At 41.5% G+C, this 26,584-nt stretch overlaps 1 protein-coding gene across 3 annotated transcripts in view; it reads right to left on the bottom strand.

Moving 5' to 3' along the window:
• The window catches only part of SGCZ (sarcoglycan zeta), a 1,591,429-nt gene that overhangs the window by 137,085 nt on the left and 1,427,760 nt on the right, over nucleotides 1-26,584 (bottom strand). For all 3 annotated transcript variants that reach the window (XM_082244044.1, XM_082244043.1, XM_082244045.1), the window contains one exon: nucleotides 14,810-14,897. In XM_082244044.1, coding sequence (XP_082100170.1) covers nucleotides 14,810-14,897 — 88 coding nt within the window. The remainder of the gene's footprint in view (nucleotides 1-14,809; nucleotides 14,898-26,584) is intronic.

Genomic DNA, 26,584 nt, shown 5'->3' with positions numbered 1-26,584 from the left:
CTTGGCCTCAGAGAGGTAGGTCAGATTCTTGTGGTCCGTCAGGATGAGGACCGGAACCACCGAACCCTCGAGCAAGTGCCTCTATTCTTTAAGAGCCTGCACGATGGCCAATAACTCCCTGTCACCAATCTGGTAGTTGCACTCCGCGGAAGACAGTTTCCGGGAGTAAAACCCACAAGGAAGCAGAGGACCCTCTGGTGTTCTACGCTGAGACAGAAGGGCGCCTACTCCCGTCTCAGACGCGTCCACCTCGAGGACAAAGGGCAACCCAGGGTTGGGATGCGACAGAATCGGAGCCGACACAAAGGCGGACTTTAGAGCCTCAAAAGCTCGGATGGCCTCGGGCGGCCAGACCTGGGAATTACTGCCCTTCCTGGTCAGATCCGTGAGAGGCTTGGCTAGCATGGAAAAGTCCCTGATGAACTTCCGATAATAATTGGCGAAGCCCAAAAAGCGCTGCAGGGAGCGAAGACCACTGGGCTGGGGCCACTGTAAGACAGCCGAAACCTTCTCAGGATCCATGGAGAACCCCTCAGCGGAAATGATGTAACCTAAGAAGGTTACCTGGGATCGGTGAAATTCGCATTTCTCAAGCTTACCGAACAGCTTGTTCTCTCGTAACCGTTGCAACACTCGTTTGACATCCAGAATGTGGGTCTCCATGGACTCAGAATATACCAAGATGTCATCCAGGTAGACCACCACACACTGCTGCAACAGGTCACGGAAAACATCGTTGATGAATTCCTGAAAGACTGCGGGCGCATTGCACAGCCCAAAGGGCATAACCAAGGATTCATAATGACCGGTCCTGGTGTTAAACGCGGTCTTCCACTCATCGCCCGCCTTGATCCTTACGAGGTTATATGCCGCCCTCAGGTCGAGTTTGGTAAAGACCGTGGCCCCTTTAAGGCGATCGAACAGCTCGGAAATCAAGGGTATCGGGTAAGCGTTCTTGATCGTGATGCGATTGAGACCCCTGTAATCGATGCAAGGCCTCAACTCACCGCCCTTCTTTTTCACAAAGAAAAATCCAGCCCCTGCCGGGGACGAGGATTTGCGAATGTGTCCGCGTGAAAGCGCCTCCCTCACGTACTCCTCCATGGCCTCATTCTCCGCTACCGACAGTGGATAGACTTTGCCACGAGGAGGAACGGCACCAGATTGTAACTCGATGGCACAATCGTATGGGCGGTGCGGAGGTAGGGCAACCGCGCGCACCTTATCGAATACATCCCGGTACTCCTCGTATTCAGGGGGCAACAGAGAGTCCGAGGAAGTACACAGCAACTTGACAGGCCCATGGATGCAACTAGTCCCACACTGCGGTGACCACGAGAGGATCTCGGTCGATCTCCAATCGAAAATCGGATTATGCTTCTGGAGCCAGGGGTACCCCAAGACCACCGAGTAGTGTGGAGACGAAATAACCTGGAAGCAGACCGACTCTCTGTGGACGGCACCAATGGCTAACCCCACTGGAAGGGTCTCATGAGTCACGTGTGGCGGCAGAAGGGGTCTGCCGTCTATCGCCTCAAGAGCCAGAGGAGAACCTCGAGCCTGCAGAGGAATGGAATTGGCGGCAGCGAACACACTATCAATGAACAAACCACCAGCACCAGAGTCCACCAACGCCTGGGTCGTCACCGAGCCCCCGACCCAGGAAAGGACAACAGTGATCAGTGGTTTGTCAACACGGGAAACCGGGGACGAGGAGACTCCACCCAAGATCTGCCCCCGACAGGATCTCAGGTGCGAGCGTTTCCCTGGACGGTTCGGACATGCCAACCGAAAATGCCCACCGAGACCACAGTACATGCATCGGCCCTTGCGTCTCCGGAGTACCCTCTCCCCCTCGGACAGGCGAGCAAACCCCAGCTGCATGGGTTCACCCCCAGACAAGTCATCCCCAGGAGGCGTGGGAGGAGAGGGAGGCACGGGTGGGACAACAAAGGTAGGCGCCAATCTGTTAGGAGGCCTCCGCAGATTCTCCTTAAAGGAAGGTCTCTCCCTGAGTCTGGTGTCAATCAAAATCAGGAAAGAAATAAGAGACTCGAGCTCCACTGGTAGGTCCTTAGCTGCAACCTCATCCTTCAAGGCATCCGAGAGACCATGAGAGAAAGCAGCGACCAGAGCCTCATTATTCCAGCCCACCTCTGCTGCCAGGGTACGAAACTCAATGGCGTATTCAGCTACGGATCATGAACCCTGTCTGATGGACATAAGGAGCTTCGCAGCAGAGGCAGCACGAGCCGGCACATCGAATACCTTCCGAAGAGAAGCAACAAAACCGTAAAACTCGGCAACCACCGGATTGTTGTTCTCCCATAAAGGGCTGGCCCAGGCCAAGGCCTTGTCCGAGAGCAGCGAGATTAAGAAGCCCACCTTTGATCTCTCAGTAGGAAAGGCATGTGGCAGCAACTCGAAATAAATGCCCACCTGGTTAAGGAAACCTCGGCACTGAGTTGGCTCTCCCCCAAAGCGCTGTGGAAGGGGGGCAGAACCGGACATACCCCGAAACACCGCGGGCGCAACAACAGGTGTCGGGGTAGACTCTGGCGCAACAACCGGAGCGGCAGTAGGAGCGGACCCAGGAGCGACAACCGACCCATCGGCAACGGGAGCGAAATGAACCGTGCGTTCAAGCAGGGTTTGCAACGCCACGGCGAACTGACCCAACAGGTGATCCTGCTGATCAAGTCTGGCAACCAGCGTGGGTAGTGAGGATGGCCCTGTACCGTCAGAATTCGTGGCCTGTGGTACCGTGCGTTCAAGCAGGGTTTGCAACGCCACGGCGAACCGACCCAACAGGTGATCCTGCTGATCAAGTCTGGCAACCAGCGTGGGTAGCGAGGATGGCCCTGTACCGTCAGAATTCATGGCTTGGTCCTAATGTCACGGAACCATGAACCAGACGTACAACAACAGATAAGTGAAAATAAGACAGCTTTATTGAAAAACAAGCTATAAAGCAAAAGTCCAAACGGATGGCGAAACCGATGCAGAGTCTTTGCGAAGCCAGGGGTCAGGAACCAGCAGGGTAGTCAGACGAAGCCAGGATCAGGAACCAACAGGGTAGTCAGACGAATCCAGGATCAGGAACCAACAGGGTAGTCAGACGAAGCCAGGAACAGGAACCAGAAGTAGCAGCAGTCTTAGTAGCATGTGAACACAGGAGGACCAAGCAGGGAACTGAAGCCACAGACCTCCTATATATATGAGCTAGGCATCCAGCTCCTCCCAGTGGGAAGGAGGAGCCGCAGGGTGGGAGGCTACAAGAAACCCAGAAACCAAGATGGCCGCCAGCACATGTCAAACGAAGGAGAACAGCAAGAAGGTAAGACCATGACACTAATACATTAGTAGGCATGGCTGGGATGGAGCACACCAGTTAAACGCTTGTTGATTGGCTGTTGAAAGCCCGCCATTAAAAGCGCGCCATTACATACAAAACAGGAAATAAAATTACCGAACACGGATTTTAAACCCGAACATACAGTAAAGTTTTCGGGTAACAAAAATCCAATTATTCGGTACGAACCCGAATAATACAGTCCGTGTTCGCTCAACACTATTTATAAGCAATAACCAATAAGATGAAGTAATAGGACATGTCTATGGTTCTGATAAAGCGTTTAAAATTAAGATTTTGGTGTACTGACTGCTTTTAATTTCCTACTAAGCAGTTCCAATGTTATTTTCTCCTAATTTTTGTTTGTGTTCTTTTGATTTTGAATATAGAAAGCTGTGTTAATTAGAATGAGACTGAAGCAAAAATAGATAGGAAGGAAATAAGGAAAGGGGTTAGTCTTTACTTGTGGTGAGTACAGGGGTCGGGGGTTGTCACATTTCTTTTCATGGGGTATGATGAGGAAGGGGGTCAGCTAGGGGGGTTTGGGATGGGGGAGGGGACATGAAAGCTTAAAAAAAAAAAAGAATTAACTATTTTTTTTTTTTTTTTAACAGGTAAAGGTTTACTGAATAACAAATAGGTTGAATACAAAATCACAGTCGGCATAACACAATGTAATATCTATCATGCATCGGCCACAGTCAAAAGTACAACAGATCATAACACTGTTCCCAAACAGTACCAAAAATAGGTAAGGGGGGCATACATACAGTTTTCCACAATAAAAGGTTATTAAAGCTTATGCAGCATCCCCTACATAAAACAAATAACCCCTAAACTACCCCCTTATCAAGTGCCCAATGATAACACTCCACTCAAGGCTGTAAATGAAGTAGGGGAGGAAGCATGGGGGGGAAACATAAGAAAGGGGAGGGCAAAAGCAGAAGGGGGTAGAGGAAGGGGATGGAGAGGAAGGAATCAAAAGAAAAAAGGTAAGTTAGAGAGAGAGTTATGAGAGCCACAACTCAAGTCCCACCAAATGACACATCATAAGGCTTGTCTGAACCACATGCATCAATCCAGGCAGAACATATTTTATATTTTATCAAACTTTTTTGGACAGTTTCTACTCTCATAGGTTTACTAGTACAATGGTAAAACCACATTTATGGCAGATTTCCAACTATGCACCCAACACAGGTAGGTTGTCTGCTTCCATTTCAGAAGGAGCTCCCTGCGTGCATAGTAGAGTACAAAAAACAAAAATAACTTCATACATCTAGTAGTTTCTATATCTTCCATAATTCCCAGTAACACCATTCCCTAATCAAGCTGCAGAGACAAGTCACAAAGATCATTCAGAGCATCAACCATTGATTTCAAGTAAGAGAGAATAGCTGGGCATTACCACACTATATGAAAAAAGGATCTGGCAGAGGAGTGCAAGCGCTCCACCAAGTCTGGCTGTATAACAAGAAATTGGGCCCGAATAGCATGCCTCAACTGAAGATAGCGAAAGTACATAAAAACAGATAATGCAAACTTTTCTCACAGCACTACAAAGAAAGAAAATCTCCCATCCGAGATAACATGCTTCAGAGCCACAATTCCCTTAACTAACCATACCATAGGTTCTGGAATTTGGGAAAGATGCCACAAATAAGGATGATCCCAAAGAGGCACATGATGAGAGTAGGTTGCACCCTTGCTATAGACTTCTCTAGCTTGTAACCAAAATCTATTTATTAAACGCATAACATCCCATAACTAGGCCCATGATAAACAAAGCTGCTAAATGCGAAATAGGACCCCAAAAGAGCTGCTTCCAGCGTAACTGCCGGATTGTGTGTAGGCTGGCTAAGCCACCAATGTACATTAATAAGTACAGCCACCCAGTAGTAAAATTAGGGAAAATTAGGCAGAGCCAACCCCCCTTGGGAGAGGGGTAATTGAAGAATTGTCCACACCAGTCTAGAAGTTTTACCTGTCCATATGAAGGAAACAATTATACCATCCAGCTATAATAAACTAAATTTAACATAAAAACAAACTCTAGTACAGTAATAACAAGCCAGAAAATGAACATGCTATTTAGTGAACTGTGGAATGAACTGTGAATTGTGATTAGTGTCATAGTAGGTAGGGAACGAGAGAGAAAAAAAAAAACAAAGGGGAATGCATAGCTTGAAAAGACATACAGTAAAAAGGTACACATATTGATTTTCTATTTTGGAGTTACAGTTATTGGACTGAGAATTTTCCTATCTACTTTTTTCAGTTTTAAACTATATTTGTGCCTGTATTCCATTTGCATTTGATTTTTTACTACAATTAAAGGCTCTGGGAAATCTAGTACTAGTTCATTTTAACACAGATGGAGAAATAGTAATTATGAAAGATTTCATTTCTGGCAGTGATAATGATAAATTAAATTTAGTTTTCAAGTCAGAGCTCTATAATTTGCCCTTGCAAAGTGTAATTGTTTGGTGAAATTTATTATGTAGAAAGTGTGTCTCCTTTATCCTGAATTATTTGTCAGTCTGTGAATACATATCCTTATAAACGTGCAGAGGTTTTTAAACGTTTTTAAAATTTTAGGCAGCATTTAATTTCATTTTACCAACAGTTTATTTCTTCTATAACACAAGTCATAGTTTTTTTTTCCCCCAACTTCTTTAACATGTTCATCTGTAGACCTTTAATTTTGGGATGCTTCCTGAGGTGAGCAGGCAGAGGTTGTTATTGAGATAATAATAAAAAGTGTAGTGCCAAAAAGAAACCAAACACCTGTGTGAAAGCAAGTCCACTTAAGGTCAGTTCATAGATCCCACAGAATTGGATGATTTACTGAACTAGATAGATGCCAGAGATTAGGAGAATCCAACACCAATATCAGGGTCAGAAGGATGCATTACCACGTGCACAAAAAAAGTATGTCTGCTTACCAGATCATTAGACCATCGGTTAGGAATGGTCAAACAGGCATGTGCCCAGATGGTGTCTCAGGATATAAAGCACTTCACAAAAGATCCGGTAGCAATCAAATTCCCATAGGTCAGTGGCACCTCCAAACCTCTTAATAAATAGTCAGCTTAGTGAGCCATATTACCTCCAAAAAACAAAGGGAGACTCCAATGGCATAGTATAACGTTCATTGTTCAAAGTAACAATAGATAGGCAACTCACATTTCAGTAGATATGACAGACATGAAGTACGAGATGGCCGAGATGGGCGTGTCTACGTGCGGGTGTGTGTGACGCATTTCGTCATCACAAGGACATTGTCACTGAGCTGACTATTTATTAAGAGGTTTGGAGGTGCCACTGACCTATGGGAATTTGATTGCTACCATATCTTTCATATCTTTGGTGAAGTGCTTTATATCCTGAGACACCATCTTTTTATTATTATTTACTTGTGGTCTTATCTCACCTTTGTACTGGCAGCCTTCATTTATTCATCTAATTTTACAGTGTGACTAAGCGCAGTTATTTTTTGTTACATTTGTTATTGAGATAGCTTTGTCATGTCTACTAGTGTGCTTATGTTCCTTTCATTTGGAACATATGCTATATCTTTATTTTCTTTGTTTCGCTCTTTGTTTTTTATTTCTTTATATGTTCCTTTTGTCCCCGTTCACATGCAGGCGACGCTACTTCCAGGGGCAACCTCCGAGGTCGCGGTGCGAGCAGCGCACCGCAACCTCGGAGCGGCCGCCATGGACTTCATAACATTGAAGTCTATGGCGGTCGCCTCCTGGTCGCCCCAAAGAAGCTCCGGACCCTTTTTCTAAGTCGGAGCGACTTGTGTCGCTCCTATTAGAACGGGTCCGCAGTTTCCCTATGGAAGGCGACCTGCGGCGACCTGTGAGGCGACCAGGTCGCCTCACAGGTCGCCTTAGTGTGAACGGGGCTTTTGAGGATCATTGTTGTTTATAGAGATATTTAGATGTATTATTTTTCTTTTACAGATACAATTTTTATTTGAGAGGTACACCTCCTGTTAACAGATACAAGATTAATTGGTATGTCTCTTAAATAGGAACAAGGATCGTAATGTGCAAGCCCAACTACTTAATTAATTAATTGTTCTATATAATCATGTAAAGTTTGATATATATATATATATATATATATATATATATATATATATATATATATATATATATTGTGGCTGTGTCTTGCATGGTTTTGACAAAGCACGCTAGTCGTGTGAAACATGTCACCTTACTTCTCTCTGCCTGTACACCATTGCGTATGTTTCTTACTTTAATTTGTCTTCTGAATAAATTATACACCTGTATAATCATGTTATGTTTGAGATATATATATATATATATATATATGTTGTGACAAAGCACGCTAGTCATGTGAAACATGTCACCTTACTTCCCCCTGCCTGTACACCATTGTGTATGTTTCTTACTTTTATTTGTCTTCTGAATAAATTAATTTACATTGTCTATGGGAGTGTGGCCAATCTTTGTTTTTATCTAGAGCCAGAGGTTGTACTTCAATGGCATTAAGGGGGGAAAAATCCTACCTAAATGTCCCTAGTCAGTGGAAAAAACTCTGAAGCCCACCCACTGGCACAAATTCTGGCCATGGGAGAGGCATAGACAAGTTGTAACCATTTAAAAAAAATCTAGGGATAAACCCAAAATGGTTTAATTTTCCACAGAGTTCATTGGTTTTTCTACATCCACAATCCTAATGCCCGTCTGGTCATGGGAGGCTTGTAAATTCATGAACAAACATTTTGTGTTTAGTTAGGTGTTTTCCCAGACAAGTCAGAAAGTCAGTTCGACACAGGTGTATAATGGTCTGGATAACTTGTTTAAGCCTGAAGGAAAAGGATTGTCACTGAAATGTTAAAATCTGTAAAATTAAAAATACAGGTCTATAGGATACCAGATCAAGTGAATCTTTATTTGGCTTATGGTTAATAATAAGATGTGCTTCAGACATAGATCTAAGAAGTGTAAAATTCACTTATATTCAGATTCAGACTTTAGATTCAGAATACTTTATTAATTCTGAAGGGAAATTATATTTCTTCATTTAAAGCCATGAGGTGAAGGGCAAATGTCTCTGTGTAGGTGGCATAACTCCATTGGTAAGCCATCGGTGCGGGGACCTTATCCCAGGCAAAATGAAAATAACTGTCTAGATCTCAGTAAGAGTAAGAGGCACTTTCAGCATGGCAATCTATTTGGGGGCCTGTTGTGGCAAAGAAACAGACTTTAGATGTTAGGAGGTTTCCTCAGTCCTGTGAGAGGTGAAAAACTGCTGGTAAAAGGAAAACAAAAACTTGAAGCACCTCTTGCAATAACCATGAGCTTACCACAGCTCTCTCCATATCTAAAAATCACCTGCTGTTAAAAGGACATGTATTTCTTGGCCTTAGCTTAGTGTAACATTCTAATAATTCAAAGTTAGTCTCCCTGGCTGCCCCCTCCCCTTCGGGGCGGGGCCACCTGTATATCAGCACCATGTTTTTTCACCCTTTCTGAGGCTCATCCTTCCTTGTCTTTCTCACCCATTCCCAAGTGGATTCACTAATCACTACATGTTTTTTATTATCACTCATCACCATTTATTTTGGGTTCCACTCTGCTTCCTATATATCATTCTTAATTAATTTTTTTCACCTTGGTCCCCCCTTTTCTTACCACACCCCATTCACTTTTTATGTATCACCAAGTGGATATAGTATCTTACCCTTTAACCACTTGCCGACCGCCGCACGACTATCTACGGCGGCGGTCAGCCCCTCACAGGCAAAGTGACGTAGGTCTACGTCGCTCGCCTGTGAGGGTTTAGGGAGCGAACGCGCGCCGCCGGAGGCGCGCTCCCGCTCCCGCGTGGTCACAGACCCCCCCGCGCGTGTGACCGGCGGACCCGATCGCCGCCGGCCACTCTGCGATCGGCGGGGGAGAGGGAGAAAGTCAGGCAGCTTGTGTAAACAAGCTGCCTGTCATTCTCCTCTCTGTATGAGAGATGATCACATGGATCTACTATGTAGATCCATTGATCACTCTGCATACAGTTGAAGCCACAGCCAATCACAGTTAGAATCACGCCCCTAGGGACACACACAGCCCCTCCATCTCAAATAAAGTTAACCCCTTCACTACCAGTGTATTTTTACAGTAACAGTGCATATATATAGCACTGATTACTGTAGAAATGTCACTGGTAACCCCAAAAGTGTCAAAAATGTCAGTCAAGGGTCCGATCTGTCCGCCGCAATGTCGCAGTACCGCAAAAAAAATCGCAGATCGCCGCCATTACGCGTTAAAAAAAAAACAACAAAAATGACAAAAATCTTTCCCTTTGTTAGTAAACGCAATAACTTTTGCGCAAACCAATCAAAATACGCTTTTTGCGATTTTTTTTACCAAACATAGGTAGCATAAAACAAATTGGCCGAAAATATTAAAAAGTTTTGATTTTTACATTTTTTTTGGGGGGAATTTCATATAAAAAAAAGGGAAAAATATTGCTATTTTTGCAAAATTTACGCTCTTTTTTTGTTTATAGCGCGTGATCAAAAAATCGCACAGGTGATCAAATACCGCCAAAAGAAAGCTCTGTTTGTGGGAAAAAAAGGACGCCAAATTCGTTTAGGTACAGCGTCGCACGACCGCGCAATTGTCCGTTAAAGTCACGCAGTGCCGAATCGCAAAATACCCTCTGGTCGTTTAGCAGCCAAATCCTCCGGGGCTTAAGTGGTTAAATCTAATTTTGAACTACATACAATACAATCTATATTTCTAGAGGCAACTGGTCCCTGCTTCCTTACAATATTTGCTTGGACTGACTCATTATGCAGTTTATTATACAATTATACTTATCTTGATCCTTCTATATTTCTAGAGGCAACTGGTCCCTGCTTCATATAATATTTACTTGGACTGACTCATTATGCAGTTTATTATACAATTATACTTATCTTGATCCTTTGGATATCACTTAGTGATACAAACAATGTAATTATATACTCCATTGAGATGCATATTCATTTATTTTCAGCCTATACTTCGCTATCAAGCAGAAGCTTCATTTTCCACAATCTTGATTCCTCTCCTGTCTCCCCAACATGTTCGCCAATGGTTCAAGTCCTGTCAGCTCCAGGGTTAGACCATGGCAGCCCCCGCATCGTAAGAGCACGCATCCACCATCTGTCTTTGGGTCATGTGTGAGTGTGATCTTTTTCATTTCTGTTCATGTACAGATGTTACAATATCACACTCCTCAATCATATATAGTAACATGTTGTTTACTGTCTCATTCATTTTTAGACAATTTATCTCATATATACTCCTGATGAGTGAGCTTACTGAAGACTCACGAAACGCGTCGAGTTACTACAATATATGAGTGCAACCCACATTTTTATCGATATTGTTATTCATGTGTATTGTTGATGCTATTATGCCGCATGCCCATTATGTTGTTGTTTTATTGTTGTCATCATTCATATGCAACTACATCAAATAAAAATTGTCATTTTTTACCATCTTTGTACTATGGTCACTGAATGTACATACCTCATTCAAAGTCCCACCACAAGGGCACCTTCTCTCTTTTTTCTATTATAATAATTCAAAGTTTTAATTTTTGTTGTAGGGACAGGTCCCAAGCAAAATCATCACTGACAGCTGCCAGCTCCTGATCAGCCAGTTCAGCAGCCTATTTCATTTCTTTGATTAATGAAGAGTACACGCGTATATTTTAAAGGTTTTCTAGAACACCAGTGGACCGGAGCAGACCACATTCCTTTCAAAGAAGAAAAGCCCTTCTTAAAGTGAAATTAAAGGCTTTTTTTTTAAATAACAAACATGTCATTCTCAAGTAATTCCTTAAGTAGACATGGCCTGTGTCCATTCACACACAGGGCCCACGGCTAGGTCCTGCCCCTCTCTTCTCATTAGCTCACTTGTTTTGATTGACAGTAGCAGGAGCAAATGGCTCCAATTACTCCCACTGTAGTCTCAGCCAATGAGGAGGGAGAGTCCCTGGGGAGCTGAGTCTTTCATGCACAGTGCTGGATCCAGATGGGGCTCAGGTAAGTAGTAGTGGGGCTGGGGGGGGTTCAGAACAGAGGAGGTTTTTTTACCTATAAGCATAGAATGCATGAAGGTAAAATAAAACCTTGAGCCTTTAGAGCCACTTTACGAAATGATGGATGTGTCTGGAGGCAAGACACGCCAAAATGTGTTCAACTACCAGAATAAAAGAGAAGAGCATGCATTTCACTTTAGCATTACCAAGCAGGAGGAGTGATCTTTTTAACAATCTGGGGAAATAACCCATATTGTCTAGCAGAGGGAGGTGCAAAACGTTTAGTAGAATTAGGTCAATATGGGAATATGAATCATAAGATGTTGAAAGCAGGAAAAGACCTGAAAGCGGCATATTTATGACATTAGGAGTCTACCATAAATTCAGCTTGCAAAATGTGGATAAAAGGAGTCAAGCTGTGATGGTAAGGCTCTTCGGGTGAGATTAGGACCAATCTAAACCAGGGTTTAAAAAAATAATAAAATCTCCCAGCCAAATCACTTACACTCCAGAGTAAGAGAGCATGAACACCATCCCCTCCTGTACAATTTACATATTAAAGGAAGGGGGCATAGAAGGCCAATATCAACAGTGGCTGCCCCACAAAATGTACCACAAGAAAACATACTGTCCCTGCTGGTCCAACTGCATATGATGTAACATAAACTAAACAAATGTAAGTAAAAAGATAGAAACCCCCACAGGAGGAGTATGAATGGGTTGCATGTTAATCCCAACTCACCTGTGGTCTACTGAAAGAGTGTTGGGTCACATCAGTCTTTTGCATCTTAAGAAAAAAAAGAATAGAGGAGTGCTTAACTTTGTGACCCCCTACCTCTGTCATCCCCCTTAATAAATATAAAAATCTCTCTATTGTTGGAAAAAAATAAATAAAATAAAAATCCCAAGGCAAATTAGAATTTAAGATGAACAAATATGTATTTGCCTGAAAATAGACCACAAGAAGGCTTTCGGTTCCGGTGCTTTATGGTGCAGAGGTAAACACTCCAGACTCCAGCTGAGCCCGCCTCTCTGTACATATAAAAAAAACACCCTAGGGGCTCCTACCACAACTGACCCGACTGCTGACACACCAATTAGCCTCTATAGACCATTTTGTAGAGCACTCCTGGGCCTGTTCTTGTGACAGGTCATCAGAATCTTCTGAGCAGCCAGCAGACATTGCTATGACTGACACAGCCATGGCAGACAGGCACACAGAGGAGAGCTCACCCCTCCCATGTAGCTCAGACACACAGTGCACAGCTGTAACTCTTGCACAATCTGTTCATCCATCCTATGCCCATTGCTGAAGCACACCCGCCATAGCCTTAGGTGTGGAATCTGCAGTTTCCCAAGACATTACCAAGCTCCACAAAGAACTTGGAGCACAGCTACATCACATACAGGAAATAGAGCAGAGATTGTCCTTTCCTGTGGAGGAGAATCAACAAACTGCCAAAGATGTACATACACATGGGGAGGCCCTACAACTTCCGAAATATTGATGTTTCAGAATCTTTCATGCCTGATTCCCTGTTATCACTAACTTCCTCTACCATTCCTAATGTGCTAGGGATAGGCGCACATTGTCCATTAGAACAAGCGTACAGAATAGGACCTCCCACTGAAAATTGGAAATCTCCAAGACGAGTCATTGTTCGCTATTATGAATTATGCAGATAAACAGCTGATACTACAAAAGTTCAGATGCCAATGTACCTTACAAATGGAAAGGTCAGGATCTCTTACTATTTGTCGACTATTCAGTGGAAGTGTCCGGCAAACGTAAAGATTTTTCTCTAGTCTGCACTCCTTTATTTCAACAATGTATCAAATTCACGCTCATCTATCACCTCTCATTCACCTCTCAATGCCAGAGGGTGAGTGGCTGACATTTCCTTCACCTCTCAATGCCAGAGGGTGAGTGGCTGACATTTCCTTCACCTCTCAATGCCAGAGGTTGAGTGGCTGACATTTCACTCGCCCTCGGAGCAGAACAGTTCCTAGCCTCTTCCAACTTACACTCTGAGGAAATATACCTTAATGTTTTTGTGTTTTCTATTAAAACACTTTTTCATGCATATTTATGCACATCATTATTTGTCATGATGCACACTGACAAGCAGTATTGCAATGTTGTGTGGGTTAGTGTGCATTATAATAGTTTGGATGTGTTTCCATTGAGTTCAATAGGCATCAGTCAATCAGGGAAAAAAAACATAAAAATTATAAGTGTGCTTAGGTCCTTTCTGTTATTTCATTTTTTATTGCTTATTTTATCCAAACTAAATATTTGTTTATACGTACATGTTATTTTTCTTTTTTTTTATAGAGAAAAGAAAACTTTCCTTTTCTTTTACTCCTACTTAAACCTCTGTATACTTTTGTCAGTATAAGTGGATGCTTTGTGAACTGTTAAATAATGTTTTAATTCATTGAAAGTGTAGGGCACAGATTTACAACTAATGTGCAGCAACATTTGTCCGCATCACAGCAGCATTAATGATGCATTTCCCAAAATTACCCACAGTCACTAGCAAGTACTATGTCCATTTAAAAGGCAGTCTCTCCCAAGCTAGGAAAATATAAAAATTGAGTGGGCTCCTAAGTGGACACAGTACCATACATAAAAAAAAAAAAAGAAAAAAGAGATATAAAACAGATTTCTTTGTGTGTCATTATGTTACATTGAAAAGTTAACTTTTTGATGTTTGCAAAATTTCAGTTACATATAACACACTTTTGAAAATTTACTCATGCTGGAAGCGTGCAAACCAGTGCATTCTGTGCTAAACCTTCACCAGCCATAATGCAGTTACTCATCTATTTCTCAAGTACTATGTATGGTTAAAAAATCTTTTGAAAAAAAAAAAAAAAATGGGGACACAGAAGTATACAATCTGAAAAAAAAAATGGTGACACACAAGTTTACAATCTGAATATATATATTTTTTTATCTGGCATTTAGAATCATCATTGCAATGAAATTATTTACAAAGTCTTCAGAGTTAACAGTGACTAGCCAAAATATGGAGAGCGTTTTAAACACTCCTATAGGTTTATTACAATAATTCCCATTTGTACAGTATAACTGAGTAATATGAGCACTCTAAAAACAAAGCTTCAGGCAAAACACTGAACTGAATACATGATGGAAGAACAAGATATTTTCATGTTCACATCTACTTCTAGTATTTTATAATTTCCTGATCTGTTGCAGAAACATTAACAACGTACTAGTACAGAGAAAACCATCTGTGCATCGTCTGTAAGCTGGAGTTCAGTGCCTGCTCTACATACCCAAATGCAGGTCCAGTGCCAGGACGCTGCCCTCATCTTCATTATAACACAAAATATGTTGGGAAAAAAAATTCACATAAAACTCACCTACTACCATCTGACCTGTCAGATGCCCATTCTGGTTCCTTGCATTAACTGTTACATTTCTATCAGACTGTAATACCAGTGGACTGTCCTGCAACAGAGAATAAAGATAATATTTCAATGTAGAATAAATAAAACATTTGCATTTAGACCAATATGTACTGAGAGTAAAGTAATAAATAAAGCAATGACAGACAAGCAAACAAACATACAAAGTGGTGTAACACTGTCCATCACTGCTGCCTATTATCACAGATGTCACTCAAAAGAGGCGGCAGGGATTAGGGAAAAGTAATTGTGTTGATATAGCCAGCATATAAAGTCGTATTTTCACACATTGGGTGTACCACGTTTGAGGATCTGCAGCAAAAAATACCTTTTATTCAGTACACCTGCAGTGATCCAGAAACTGGTACCCATTCAGTAGCATGAATGTGTGTAGGTTTGCATGTTTCCTGCATCCAAAGAATTTTCTATTTAGTATTATAATGTTCACAAAGCTCCTCACAATTATTTGCTGTAATATTTGGTTGTTGTTAATTTTCAAAGAGAGTTCTGGGAATATTTACCAAAGTATTCCATCCTTTTGCTGAATTTGTTTTGCAATTTTTCTTAGAACTTTCAGGGGAGAAAGATGTGCTTGTGAGTGGGGAAGAGAGATTGACACACAGCAATACTGATCTTGTTTCTCGACTCCAGAACATATCAGCAATTCATTTTCTGTAGCTCTTTAGAGAGCCTTATTACCTTCACAATGTCTCTCCTGAACTGGACTTCCCTGATCTAAGTATGGTGAAGAAAACTCCAGAAGCAGAGCTTGTGTCAGAAATGTCCTAGGATAAGTCGTTGATGCAGCCAACTAGCCGGACAAGTTACATAGTTACATAGTTAATGAGGTTGAAAAAAGACATAAGTCCATCCAGTTCAACCTATGATGTGTGTGTGTGTTTGCTTTTAACCGTACATTGTATACCCCTGTATGTTGTGGTCTTTAAGGTGTCCATCCAATAGTTTTTTGAAACTATCAATGCTCCCTGCTGATACGACTGCTTGTGGAAGAGAATTCCACATCCTTACCGCTCTTACAGTGAAGAACCCCTTACGCACTTTAAGGTTAAACCGCCTTTCCTCAAGTTTTCGTGAGTGGCCACATGTCTTATTGTATCTCCTTTCTCTGAATAGTTTGTTCCTTATGCTAGGGTCGCCAGTACAGTATTTGTACATTGATATCATATCCCCCCTCAATCGTCTCTTCTCCAGAGAGAATAGATTCAGTGCTTGTAGTCTTTCCTCATAGCTGATGTCCTCCATTCCCCTAATTATTTTTGTTGCCCTTCTCTGGACTTTCTCCAGTTCCAGCACATCCTTCCTGAGGACCGGTGCCCAGAACTGGACAGCATACTCCAGATGTGGCCGGACCAGAGTCTTGTAGAGTGGAAGAATAAACTCTTTATTTCTGGAGTGAATCCCCTTTTTTATACAACCCAGTATTCTGTTGGCTTTGCTTGCGGCGGCTTGGCATTGCATGCCACTGCCAAGCCTGTTGTCTACCAGTACCCCCAGGTCCCTTTCCATCCTAGACTCACCCAGAGGTTCCCCCCCTAGTGAGTAGCTTGCTTTCTGGTTTCTGGCCCCCAAGTGCATTACTTTACATTTTTCTACATTAAATAGTAAGGTACTTGCAGCCTCAGCCATGCACGCACAGCATTTCCATTGACCTCTGCAGAAGATTCAGAGCTATCCTCTGAGGCAGAGCACCATTGGCTCTCCTTTGATATAAAAAGCACTTTCACATCAGATGCAGAGAAATTAGCCAATTAAAGACAATGTTGCAGAAGAAGCTATAAACAGCAACAAACAAACTTGCTTCTTAATTAATGCGGATAATCCATGAACCAGGAAACAGCAAAGATCACTTGTCTCATAGAAGCACTAAATTACTTAAACATTTTACAAGTTAGAGTTCTATCATTTTATTTACACTTGCACCAAAAACAAATCTAGCCATTTATTGGGCCTTTTAAAATATCCAGTGCCCCCTCTCAACCCTCTGTATAAACAGATAAAGCTTGGGTGTCTCCATTATAGAGAAATTGAAAAAATTGCACAGACTTCATAACTCTTCTTGTTGTATGGATGTCCCAGGGTATGTGACGCCCTACATCCTACATCTGGGTGGGATGGCAGAACATCAATCACTAACCAAAACTGGAAAATTGTGGAAAAATCTGGTCCAGGATAGTGAAATGTTCCTTTATTATGAATATTTTAGATTAGGCTTACAAGGTTGTCTTTCGGTGGTATTGAGTACCGGAGAATACTTCAGAGTATCTGTGAATAGCTCATACTGTCTTGAATAACAGAAACATATGTTTCAGGGGCTGCAGTCAACATGGTGAGTTATTGCATGCTTGTCAGTCTTGCCCAAAACTGAATTGCTCCAAACCTTATCCCACAGAACCCATGGGTAGCCTTTCTCCACCATATAAGTACGTATTTATTATGGTTAATTTTTACTGTAGTCTGTTTCTGAATATTCTTTCCTTTTGTATTTAGGAGGGAGGCCAGATACATTTTTAAATTATTTTTTAACTTCTTTACTAGTTTTTCATCATCGTTAACCTGGCTGGGCTTTGTTGTCCGCTGGCACAGCTGCCCATAAAACATGGTTCAAAGTTGGCCCCCTCTATGGCCTGATTAAGGAGTACACATGCTTGGAATGCATGCTACTCTCCCCACTGCGATCTCCTGCCTACCCAGCATACCCAACCCAACCAGGAAGTGCCAGGAGTCACTGGCGCAGCCAAAGACAGAGCAAGAGGCACAGGGCACAGCAGGACTGGATCGGACACAGTGGACTTGCTCTTTCTAACAATATCATTGTGAGTTCCCTCTTTTAAGTGCATTAAACTGCTGGTCTTTTCATGCTAAACTTAGATTGTGCTGTGTTCCTTTCTTCTTTTTGTCTTTCACATGCAGAGCCACTTGTAGCTCACAGGATTAGCTGCCACTGGGTTAAGCTACTATACTTGAACTGATATCCAGGACTTGTGTTACCAGCACATTTTAGACTTTGTTTTGTGCTCTCTTTTCTTAGAGCGCCAATAACCCCTTTCTCTCTACACACACCTTTCACAACCTTTTTTTTATCATAGAAAAATAATTTAAATAGGTTTCTGATCTCAAGGAATCCCAGCTAAGAATTATTATACCTAAAGCTCATGGTGCATTAGGGTGATCAGTAAATTGGAGATATAGGAATAAATAAAAGAATAAATCATGTGACAAACAAAGCGTATTTGACACCCAACGCAAATATACAAAAAATGTTTTCAGTAATGATGATGAATTAAAATTAATAATAATGTCCCAAACAGAAACACAGACTGTAAAAATTGTAGTTCCCTGCATTGGTATTCAGTAGAGAAATGCTGACTTGCATTGCATTGGTGGTCAGTGGAAAAATTCTCACTTAGATTAGTGGTCAGTGTAGTAAGTACATTAATGGTCAGTGGAGAAGGACCATACCTTAATAGTCATTAGATCAATGTTCCTGGTCAGTGGAAGAATGTCCACTAGCATTGGTGGTCAGTTGGAATGAGACAACAGGACAAAGTTCAACTTGAAGGAGGTTTGACTTAGTGAATGTGGTGAAGTTTCACGTTGTAATGAATACCCAAAAACAAAGAAAGAAAATACATTTTAAAAAAAGCAGCATTTTTCCTCAAATATGCTTGGATGAAGAAAGCCAGCAAAGCTCCACCTCATTCACTAAGCTCTGTGTCCAATTTCCTTGCAAAGTATCTTAGTAAATCAACTCCTTTGCCTCTAGTACATTTCTGCCTAATATACCTGAATAAAACTGTCCTCTACTTCCCAATTTAACACTGCTGTGTCCTCTGCAATAGCATAATTCTTGTAGTAAAACTGTATCTTTTGTTCTTTGTCTCTAGTTAATTTGGGCCTAGCTTTGCTCTGAAAAATGATCTTGCTGCTGGCCAGTTTTAAACTGTTGTGTCACCAGCAGTCTCTTAACCACTTAAGCCTCGGAAGATTTTACCCCCTTCCTGACCAGGGCCTATTTTGCGATTCGGCACTGTGTGATTTTAATGGACAATTGCGCGGTCGTGCGACGCTGTACCTAAACGAATTTGGCGTCTTTTTTTTCCCCACAAACAGAGCTTTCTTTTGGTGGTATTTGATCACCTGTGCGATTTTTTGATCACACGCTATAAACAAAAAAAGAGCATCAATTTTGCAAAAATAACAATATTTTTCAATTTTTTTTTATATGAAATTCCCCCCAAAAAATGTAAAAATCAAAATTTTTTAACATTTTAGGCCAATTTTTTTTTTACCATATGTTTGGTAAAAAAATCGCAAAAAGCGTATTTTGATTGGTTTGCGCAAAAGTTATTGCGTTTACTAACAAAGGGAATGATTTTTGTCATTTTTGTTGTTTTTTTTTTTTAACGCGTAATGACGGCGATCTGCAATTTTTTTTGCGGGACTGCGACATTGGGGCGGACAGATCGGACCCTTGACTGACATTTTTGACACTTTTGGCGTTACCAGTGACATTACTACAGTAATCAGTGCTATACATATGCACTGTTACTGTAAAAATGACACTGGCAGTTAAGGAGTTAACTGTATTGGAGAGGGAGGGGTTAAGTGTGTCCTAGGGGCGTGTTTCTAACTGTGATTGGCTGTGGCTTGATGTGTAAGAACAGTGATCAACAGTCCTACATAGTAGAACCGTTTGATCACCATTCTTACACAGGGGAGACTGACAGGCAGCTTTGTTTACACTAGCCGCCTGCCTTTCTCCCGCTACCACGGACGATAGCGAGTGCCCGGGCGGACATCGGGTCGCCGGGCACACGCGCGGGGGGGTCCGTGACCGAGCAGGAGTGCGCATCCGGCGGTGCGTGCTCACTCCCAAAACCCTTACAGGCTAAAGACATAGCCCTACGTCGATTTGCCTGTGAGGGGCTGACTGCCGATGTAAATAGTCGTGTGGCAGTCGGCAAGTGGTTAATTGTTGTAGTAAAATACCTGCCTGTATTCTTTGAGGTTGATTTACTAAAGGCAGATAGACTGTGCACTTTGCAAAGTGCAGTTGCATTCTGCAGTTGCCCCAGAGCTTAGAAAATGAAGTAAAGCTAAACTTTTGAAAGAATACCCAATCAAAGAAAATAAGAAAAAAACAGCATTTTTGCTTGTACATGATTGGATGATGGAAATCAGCAGAGCTTTTGCTAGTTTACTAGACTCTGGAGCAACTACTTTTACAGAGTGCAATTGCATGTCGCAGAGTGCACAGTCTATTTGCCTTTGGTAAATCAACCCCTTTGACTCTAGTACATTTCAGCCAATTCTCCCACATTAAAAATGTCTCTTAATTCCTAATGATAGTTTGATAGAAGTTAATCAGTAACAGGACAGTTTTGCATTAGTGAGAACAGAGACAGCTTTATAAAATACTGAATAATCTGTTGACCAAAGCAGGCTGTGATAAACTAAGAGCTCAGAGATAGTACATGGGGGCAAATTACATCTAACCCGACCTTCACAGTGTTTATTGGGGAATCTCAGTTTAAAAAAACAATGCACCAGGGCTGGGGTTCAGTAAAAGGAAGTGCAGAACAAGAAAATAGTACACCACAAGGCAACCAGCCTGATCACCAGAGAAAATTATGGTACAGTAAAGAATAATTCCAGAGTCACAGTGGAAACAATCCAGTAATCTGAGAGGTAGCAAGGGTTCATTCAACAGCAGTCACAAGGCAGCAATATGGTACATTTAGAGGGTAAATCCAAAAGCACACAGGATGGAAATCCAGGCTACAGCAAAGCATAATCTAATAGGAATCACAAGGCTACAATACAGTATTGTTTGGTGGAATTTCAGTAAGGGAGAGGCCACATGTCTCAGCAGACCTTAGTAGCCCATGGTTGGCAGGAACCTCAAGTCCCAGAAGACCATAGTAGCATGTGATAGGAAGAGATCAAAAGTCTCAGCAGACCTTAGCAGCATACTATGTGGAAACAACTAGGCCCAGTAGGCCTTAGCAGCACATGACAGGGCTTAATGCATGTTCCAGCCTCTGCTTAGCTGTTCTTTTCACAGAGAGAGCCTGGGTAAAGCACAGGACTCTTGTCTGTCAGTCATACTAAGAAATATTACTGCTTACACAAACCTTAAAAGGAGTCCTGAGAGACACAAGCTTTTATTTTTTCAAACTGAAATGAATATGATTGGGGTGCTGCAGCTCTGTGTAAACCCAACCAATTATAGAAAAAAAAAATCAAAACCACAGGCAAATATATTGTGCCAGCTTATGTGGTAACTGAGATTAAGCATAAAAAGTGAACTTTTCTATTATATCACATACAGCTTTGCAGGCAACCCCAAACAATATTACTTAACCACTTTACCACCGGAGGATTTTGCTGTCTTACGTCCAGGCCACTTTTTGCGATTCAGCGCTGTGCAAATTTAACTGACAATTGCGCGGTCGTGCGACGCCGTACCCAAACGAAATTTACGTCCTTTTTTTCCCACAAACAGAGCTTTCTTTTGGTGGTATTTGATCACCTGTGCAATTTTTACTTTTTGCGCTATAAACAAAAAAAGAGCGTTTATTTTGAAAAAATAACAATATTTTTCACATTTTTTATATATGAAATTCCCCCCCAAAAAAATGTAAAAATCAAAATTTTTTTAAATTTTTGGCCAATTTGTTTTTTGCTACCTATGTTTGGTAAAAAAAAATCACAATAATCGTATTTTGATTGGTTTGCGCAAAAGTTATTGCGTTTACTAACTAAGGGAAAGATTTCTGTCATTTTCAGTGTTTTTTTTTAACGCGTAATGGCGGCGATCTGCGATTTTTTTGCGGGACTGCGACATTGCAACGGACAGATCGGACCCTTGACTGACATTTTTGACACTTTTGGGGGTACCAGTGACATTACTGCAGTAATCAGTGCTATATATATGCACTGTTACTGTAAAAATGACACTGGCAGGGAAGGGGTTAATTTTATTGGAGAGGGAGGGGTTAATGTATGCCTGGTGCTTACTAACGTGTGTGGGGGGAGGTGACTGAGTGAGTCAGGGACAGATTGCATGCTCAGCTATGCTGAACCATGCTATCTGTCCCTGCCTGTCACTTAGGAGATCCGCCCGCTCTGTTTACACAAGCGGGCGGATCTCCAAACTAGATTCCCCAATGATCGGGGAAGAGCAGCGGCGATCGCCACTGCTCCTCCCCTGGCCCGACTCCCGCTGTGACTGAACACAGCGGGAGCGAGCCTCCGCCGCCGAGCCGGCGGATCACCTAAGTGACAGGCAGGGACAGATGCGGAGTCCAGCGACGTAGGTCTACGTCGCTGGACGATAACGAGCCACATTGCTGCAGTAGCAGCAATGTGAGCGGAGTCAAAGTGGTTAAAGAAATGATAACGTTTTAATGTTGCCATTGAAACTGTATTAAAAGACCCCCTTTCCACTGTAAGATATTTATTTACATTTATTTATTGCATTGGTGTATGTCTTCCATGGCAGTGCCCAGCTTCCCCTACCTTTTAGAGTAGTTTATTTTATAGCCCTAAAAAAGGGGCAGAATATACTAGCAAACATGATTAATTTCAAACAGGATTCATGGAACCCTTATTTAATTGAACCCATGCAGATTCTTTTTCCTAACAGCCACCATGTTCTGTGACTGGTATATATAAGTCTGTCATTAAATATATCTGATTTTACACAAGAATACCCTTGTTTCCAGATGTTAATATCATGGTGTGGTGCTTCAACTCTAAATGTATACATTCCTGTTGCATTAGTGGTCAGTGTAAAGACTGCCTTGGTATACTGGTGGTTAGTGCAAAAAATGCCCTGATACATTAGTGGTCAGTGGAAAAGATGCCCTTTACATTGATGGTCACTGGTTCCATGACTCTTTCAGGTGATGTTGGTCCAAAAACTATGCAGGCATCATCAGGTGGAAGATTAATCTGCCACTGCTCACTGTGTAGGGAACCCCAGGGAACCTCTGTAAGAACCCTAGGGGATCCGAAGAACTCTGACTGAGAAACTTTACTCTAAACTATACAGTGTCAGAGCAAAAGCCAATTGTTCTTGTGCGTCAACCCTAATAAATTGCCTCACCAGTTCATTCTTGTATTACTTAATTACACTAATGCTTAGCGTATTCTTTCACTTTCTTCTGGCTGGAATTTCCAATTATAAACCATCATAGGAAATGTAACATCATAATAAATTCTTACAGCCATGTCGGTTTTTTTCAGTTCTGGTGAGGATTTTTCTTTACTTATGTCCTGAATAAGCCAGTCTATGATTCAGCTTGCCACCAAAAGCTAAAATTTGAAATAATCAGTTTCTGCTGGAGCTGACCTTTAAATTAAGTGCAAAATCATTTTAAGTAACTTAGGTATTATTGGATAATTATATTCTGGAAGAGAAGGTAGTTCTTACAAAGACAAATCACCATCATCATCATCATTATCATCATCAAGGCTGTAGAAGATTACATGATTAAATCTTTTCCTGGAGCTGCAATTGTAGTTCATTACACTGTTTATAAGGCATAGACTGACCAGGAGAAAATAAAGCACATCAACGTGGAGAATAGTACTGAATATAGAAACAGGCTCTGTAGACCGTCTAATGGGGACCCATTATTATTAATGATGTTCACACACATTGAAATTTATGTTGGTATGTCACCTATTTTTCACCACCTCCTCCACATACACATAAATATTGATTCATCAGATCCTTGACATCATTAATCTTGTCCTTCATGACATTGATTACAAATAATCTTTATTTTGAACTTCATTACATCTATTTAGAATGACTGCAAATTGACTGTAATAAAGTGTCAGTGCTAGAGGCAATAATAATAATTATGATAATTTAGTGACCTGTTTGCATGCTGTTCACTTACTACTGCCAATTAGATACAGATATATCCTTGAAGTTATTTTTAACTTGAGATGTCTTGTAATTGTCTTAGGGAACTAGTAGTAAATACTATCTCCCAGGTTTATTAACAGGCAATACCACTTTGGATTTGTATAAGAGTATAAACAAAAGTACTTTTATCTTACTCACCCAAAATTGCATTCACACATAAAAGTATAGGAAAAGTGCTTCACTTTATTAACTGTCGTTTTTTTTTTTTTTTTTTTTTTAACCTATTCAGAACTTTTGACGGTATTTTTTAGGGATTTTGGTCACAAGGCTTTAAGTGATTTTTTTCGTCAAATCTTTTATTTTTACCTAGTCAAAAACGAAGTGTATGTTTAGTTTGTAATGGTCAATCTTTTCAAGGCTCTTGACAATAAAGGGCAGAGAATGGCAAATTTTTATGAGAATTTTTTTTTTTTTTTTTCACAACAATGCTTTTGCAGGTGAACATTTTCAAATGACAGACATTTCAGTGTTAATAATGGCCCAGTCACAGCATGAGTACAATACACAAGAAAGAGTCCTGAGATATCTGTGCACATGGCTTCATGGACATATGCGTGGCTACACATGTAAACCTACAGAAACATGAGCTTCTGCTTTAAAATTTCAAAAATAGGAAGCATAGAGCTACACCCCAGTGCAAGAATGCAATGAAAATTAGGGATTAGATTAGTGACCCTTGGTCATTGCAGGATAACTGAAGTAATCCTGAAAATTGTCCCGTGCTTTGCGCTTTGCTGAGCTTTTCTAAAATGCTATATATTGCTCTATAACAGCCCTCCAGATATCTTTGTCATGTGGTCTGCCTAGAACTGCCTATGCTTGGTCTAGCCTTCAATGGGAATTTCTTGTCAAACTGTTGATAGGATTTCTATTATGGGCTATAAAGTATGCACTGTGCAGATGTGCAATAAAGAAACAGGAAGACTTTAAAAGAGAACCTGTGCAGCTCTGGGTAGGAAGGCTGCATAGAGAGAAAAATGCAGAAGAAAAAAAAGAAAAACTCATAGTCCTGCATTGTAAATGATGATGCTGAGGGACCACCCAAAGCATGTAACAAAGGAGAACACTGGAAATTACTAGAAAAGTGTTGTTTTTGGTGATTGTTAAAGGAAATGGTGATTGTTAAAGATTTATTTCTATTAAATAAAAAAAGTTATTATACTTACCTGCTCCATGCAATGATATTGCATAAACCAATCTCTTACCTCCTCTTTTGGAGTCCCCTGCCAGTGCTCTCCACTTCTTCTTCCTTTGGTGCCTCCCCAGCAAGCCAAGAGCCAAGGGGACACCTGTGCGGCTGCACTCCTGAGCCAGGCTGTGTGTGTCCATAGTCACACACAGCACCATTAAACCATTCCCCCACTCCCTCCTCAAAGGAGTTTGACTGACAGCAGCAGGAGCCTATGGCTCCTATTGCCCTCAGTGTCTCCTGTGAAACTAGGAAGTGGAGGAGCGGTGCAGCAGCCGGGACCACTGGATCAGTGAGAGGAGCCAGGTAAGTGTTTAGGGATGGGGGGAGTTTTTTTTACCCTAATGTATAAAATGAATTAAGACAAAAAAAAAAAACAAAAAAACTTTAGAACCAGTTTAAGGTTTAACCACTTGCCGACCCGCCTGCCATAGTTATACTGCACCAGGTTGGCTCTGTTCGCAAAACAGTGGACCTGTACGTCGCTTCATGTAGCAGATAGTGGTGATTGGCTAGATTGGCTAGAGGGGGAGCCAATCAGCAGGTCCAATGGACGTGATGTCTGCCGGGCACCCGCGATCGCTCCCCATGGAGACAGAACGGCCGTCTGCTGATGTAAACAGACCGCTGTTCTGTCAGTGATGAACACAGGGATCCTGTGTTCCTCCTATTCAGGAACACAGGTCTCTGTGTTCATCCAGTGATCCCATCTCTCACACAGTTAGAAAGCATCCCCTAGGCACACATGTAACCCTTTGATCGTGCCTTGTCGTTAACCCCTTCTCTGCCAGTTTCATTAGTATAGATTAATGTAGTAATTTCACTGGTCACCCCAAAAATGTCAAAAGTGTAAGTTAGGTGTCCAATCTGTCCGCCCAAATGCCGCAGTCCCACTAAAAATCGCTGATCACTGCAACCACTAGTAAAAAAAAAAAAAAAAAAAAATATATATATATATCACATAAAATCTTTCCCCTAGTTTGTAGACGCGATAACTTTTGCGCAAACCAATCAATATACACTTACTGGGATTTTTTTTTACCAAAAATATGTGGCAGAATACATATTGGCCTAAATTGAAGAAAAAATTTGATTTTCATTTTTTTTTATTTGGTAATGTTTTATAGTAGAAAGTAAAAAATATTGTTCTTTTTTTTTCAGAATTGTTGCTCTTTTTTTGTTTATAGCGTAAGAAAAAAAAAAATTGCAGAGGTGATCAAATACCACCAAAAGAAAGCTCTATTTGTGGGGAAAAAAGGACATCAATTTTATTAGGGTACAGCATCGCACGACCGCTCAGTTACAATAATACAGCGCCGTATTGCAAAAAATGACCTGGTCATTAAGGGGGTAAACCTTCCGTTCCTTAGGTGGGTAACCACTTCAACTTTAAGGTTAGTAATATAGCCTCCTTATCTTCCCCTAGACTTAACAAACATTTAGCCCTTGCTGAACTGGGTTAAAATCTGAAGGTTATTATAGTACCAAAATGCAAAATTGCGTGAGAACTAAAAATAAGAAGGGTACTAGTTATAACCATGACAACTATCTGCCTTTGAAAAAAAAAAGTTGGTAATGT

Source organism: Pelophylax lessonae (assembly GCF_965119305.1).
Source record: "Pelophylax lessonae genome assembly, chromosome: 1".
Taxonomy (NCBI): Eukaryota; Metazoa; Chordata; class Amphibia; order Anura; family Ranidae; genus Pelophylax; species Pelophylax lessonae.
This window is presented reverse-complemented; position numbering and strand designations above follow the sequence as displayed.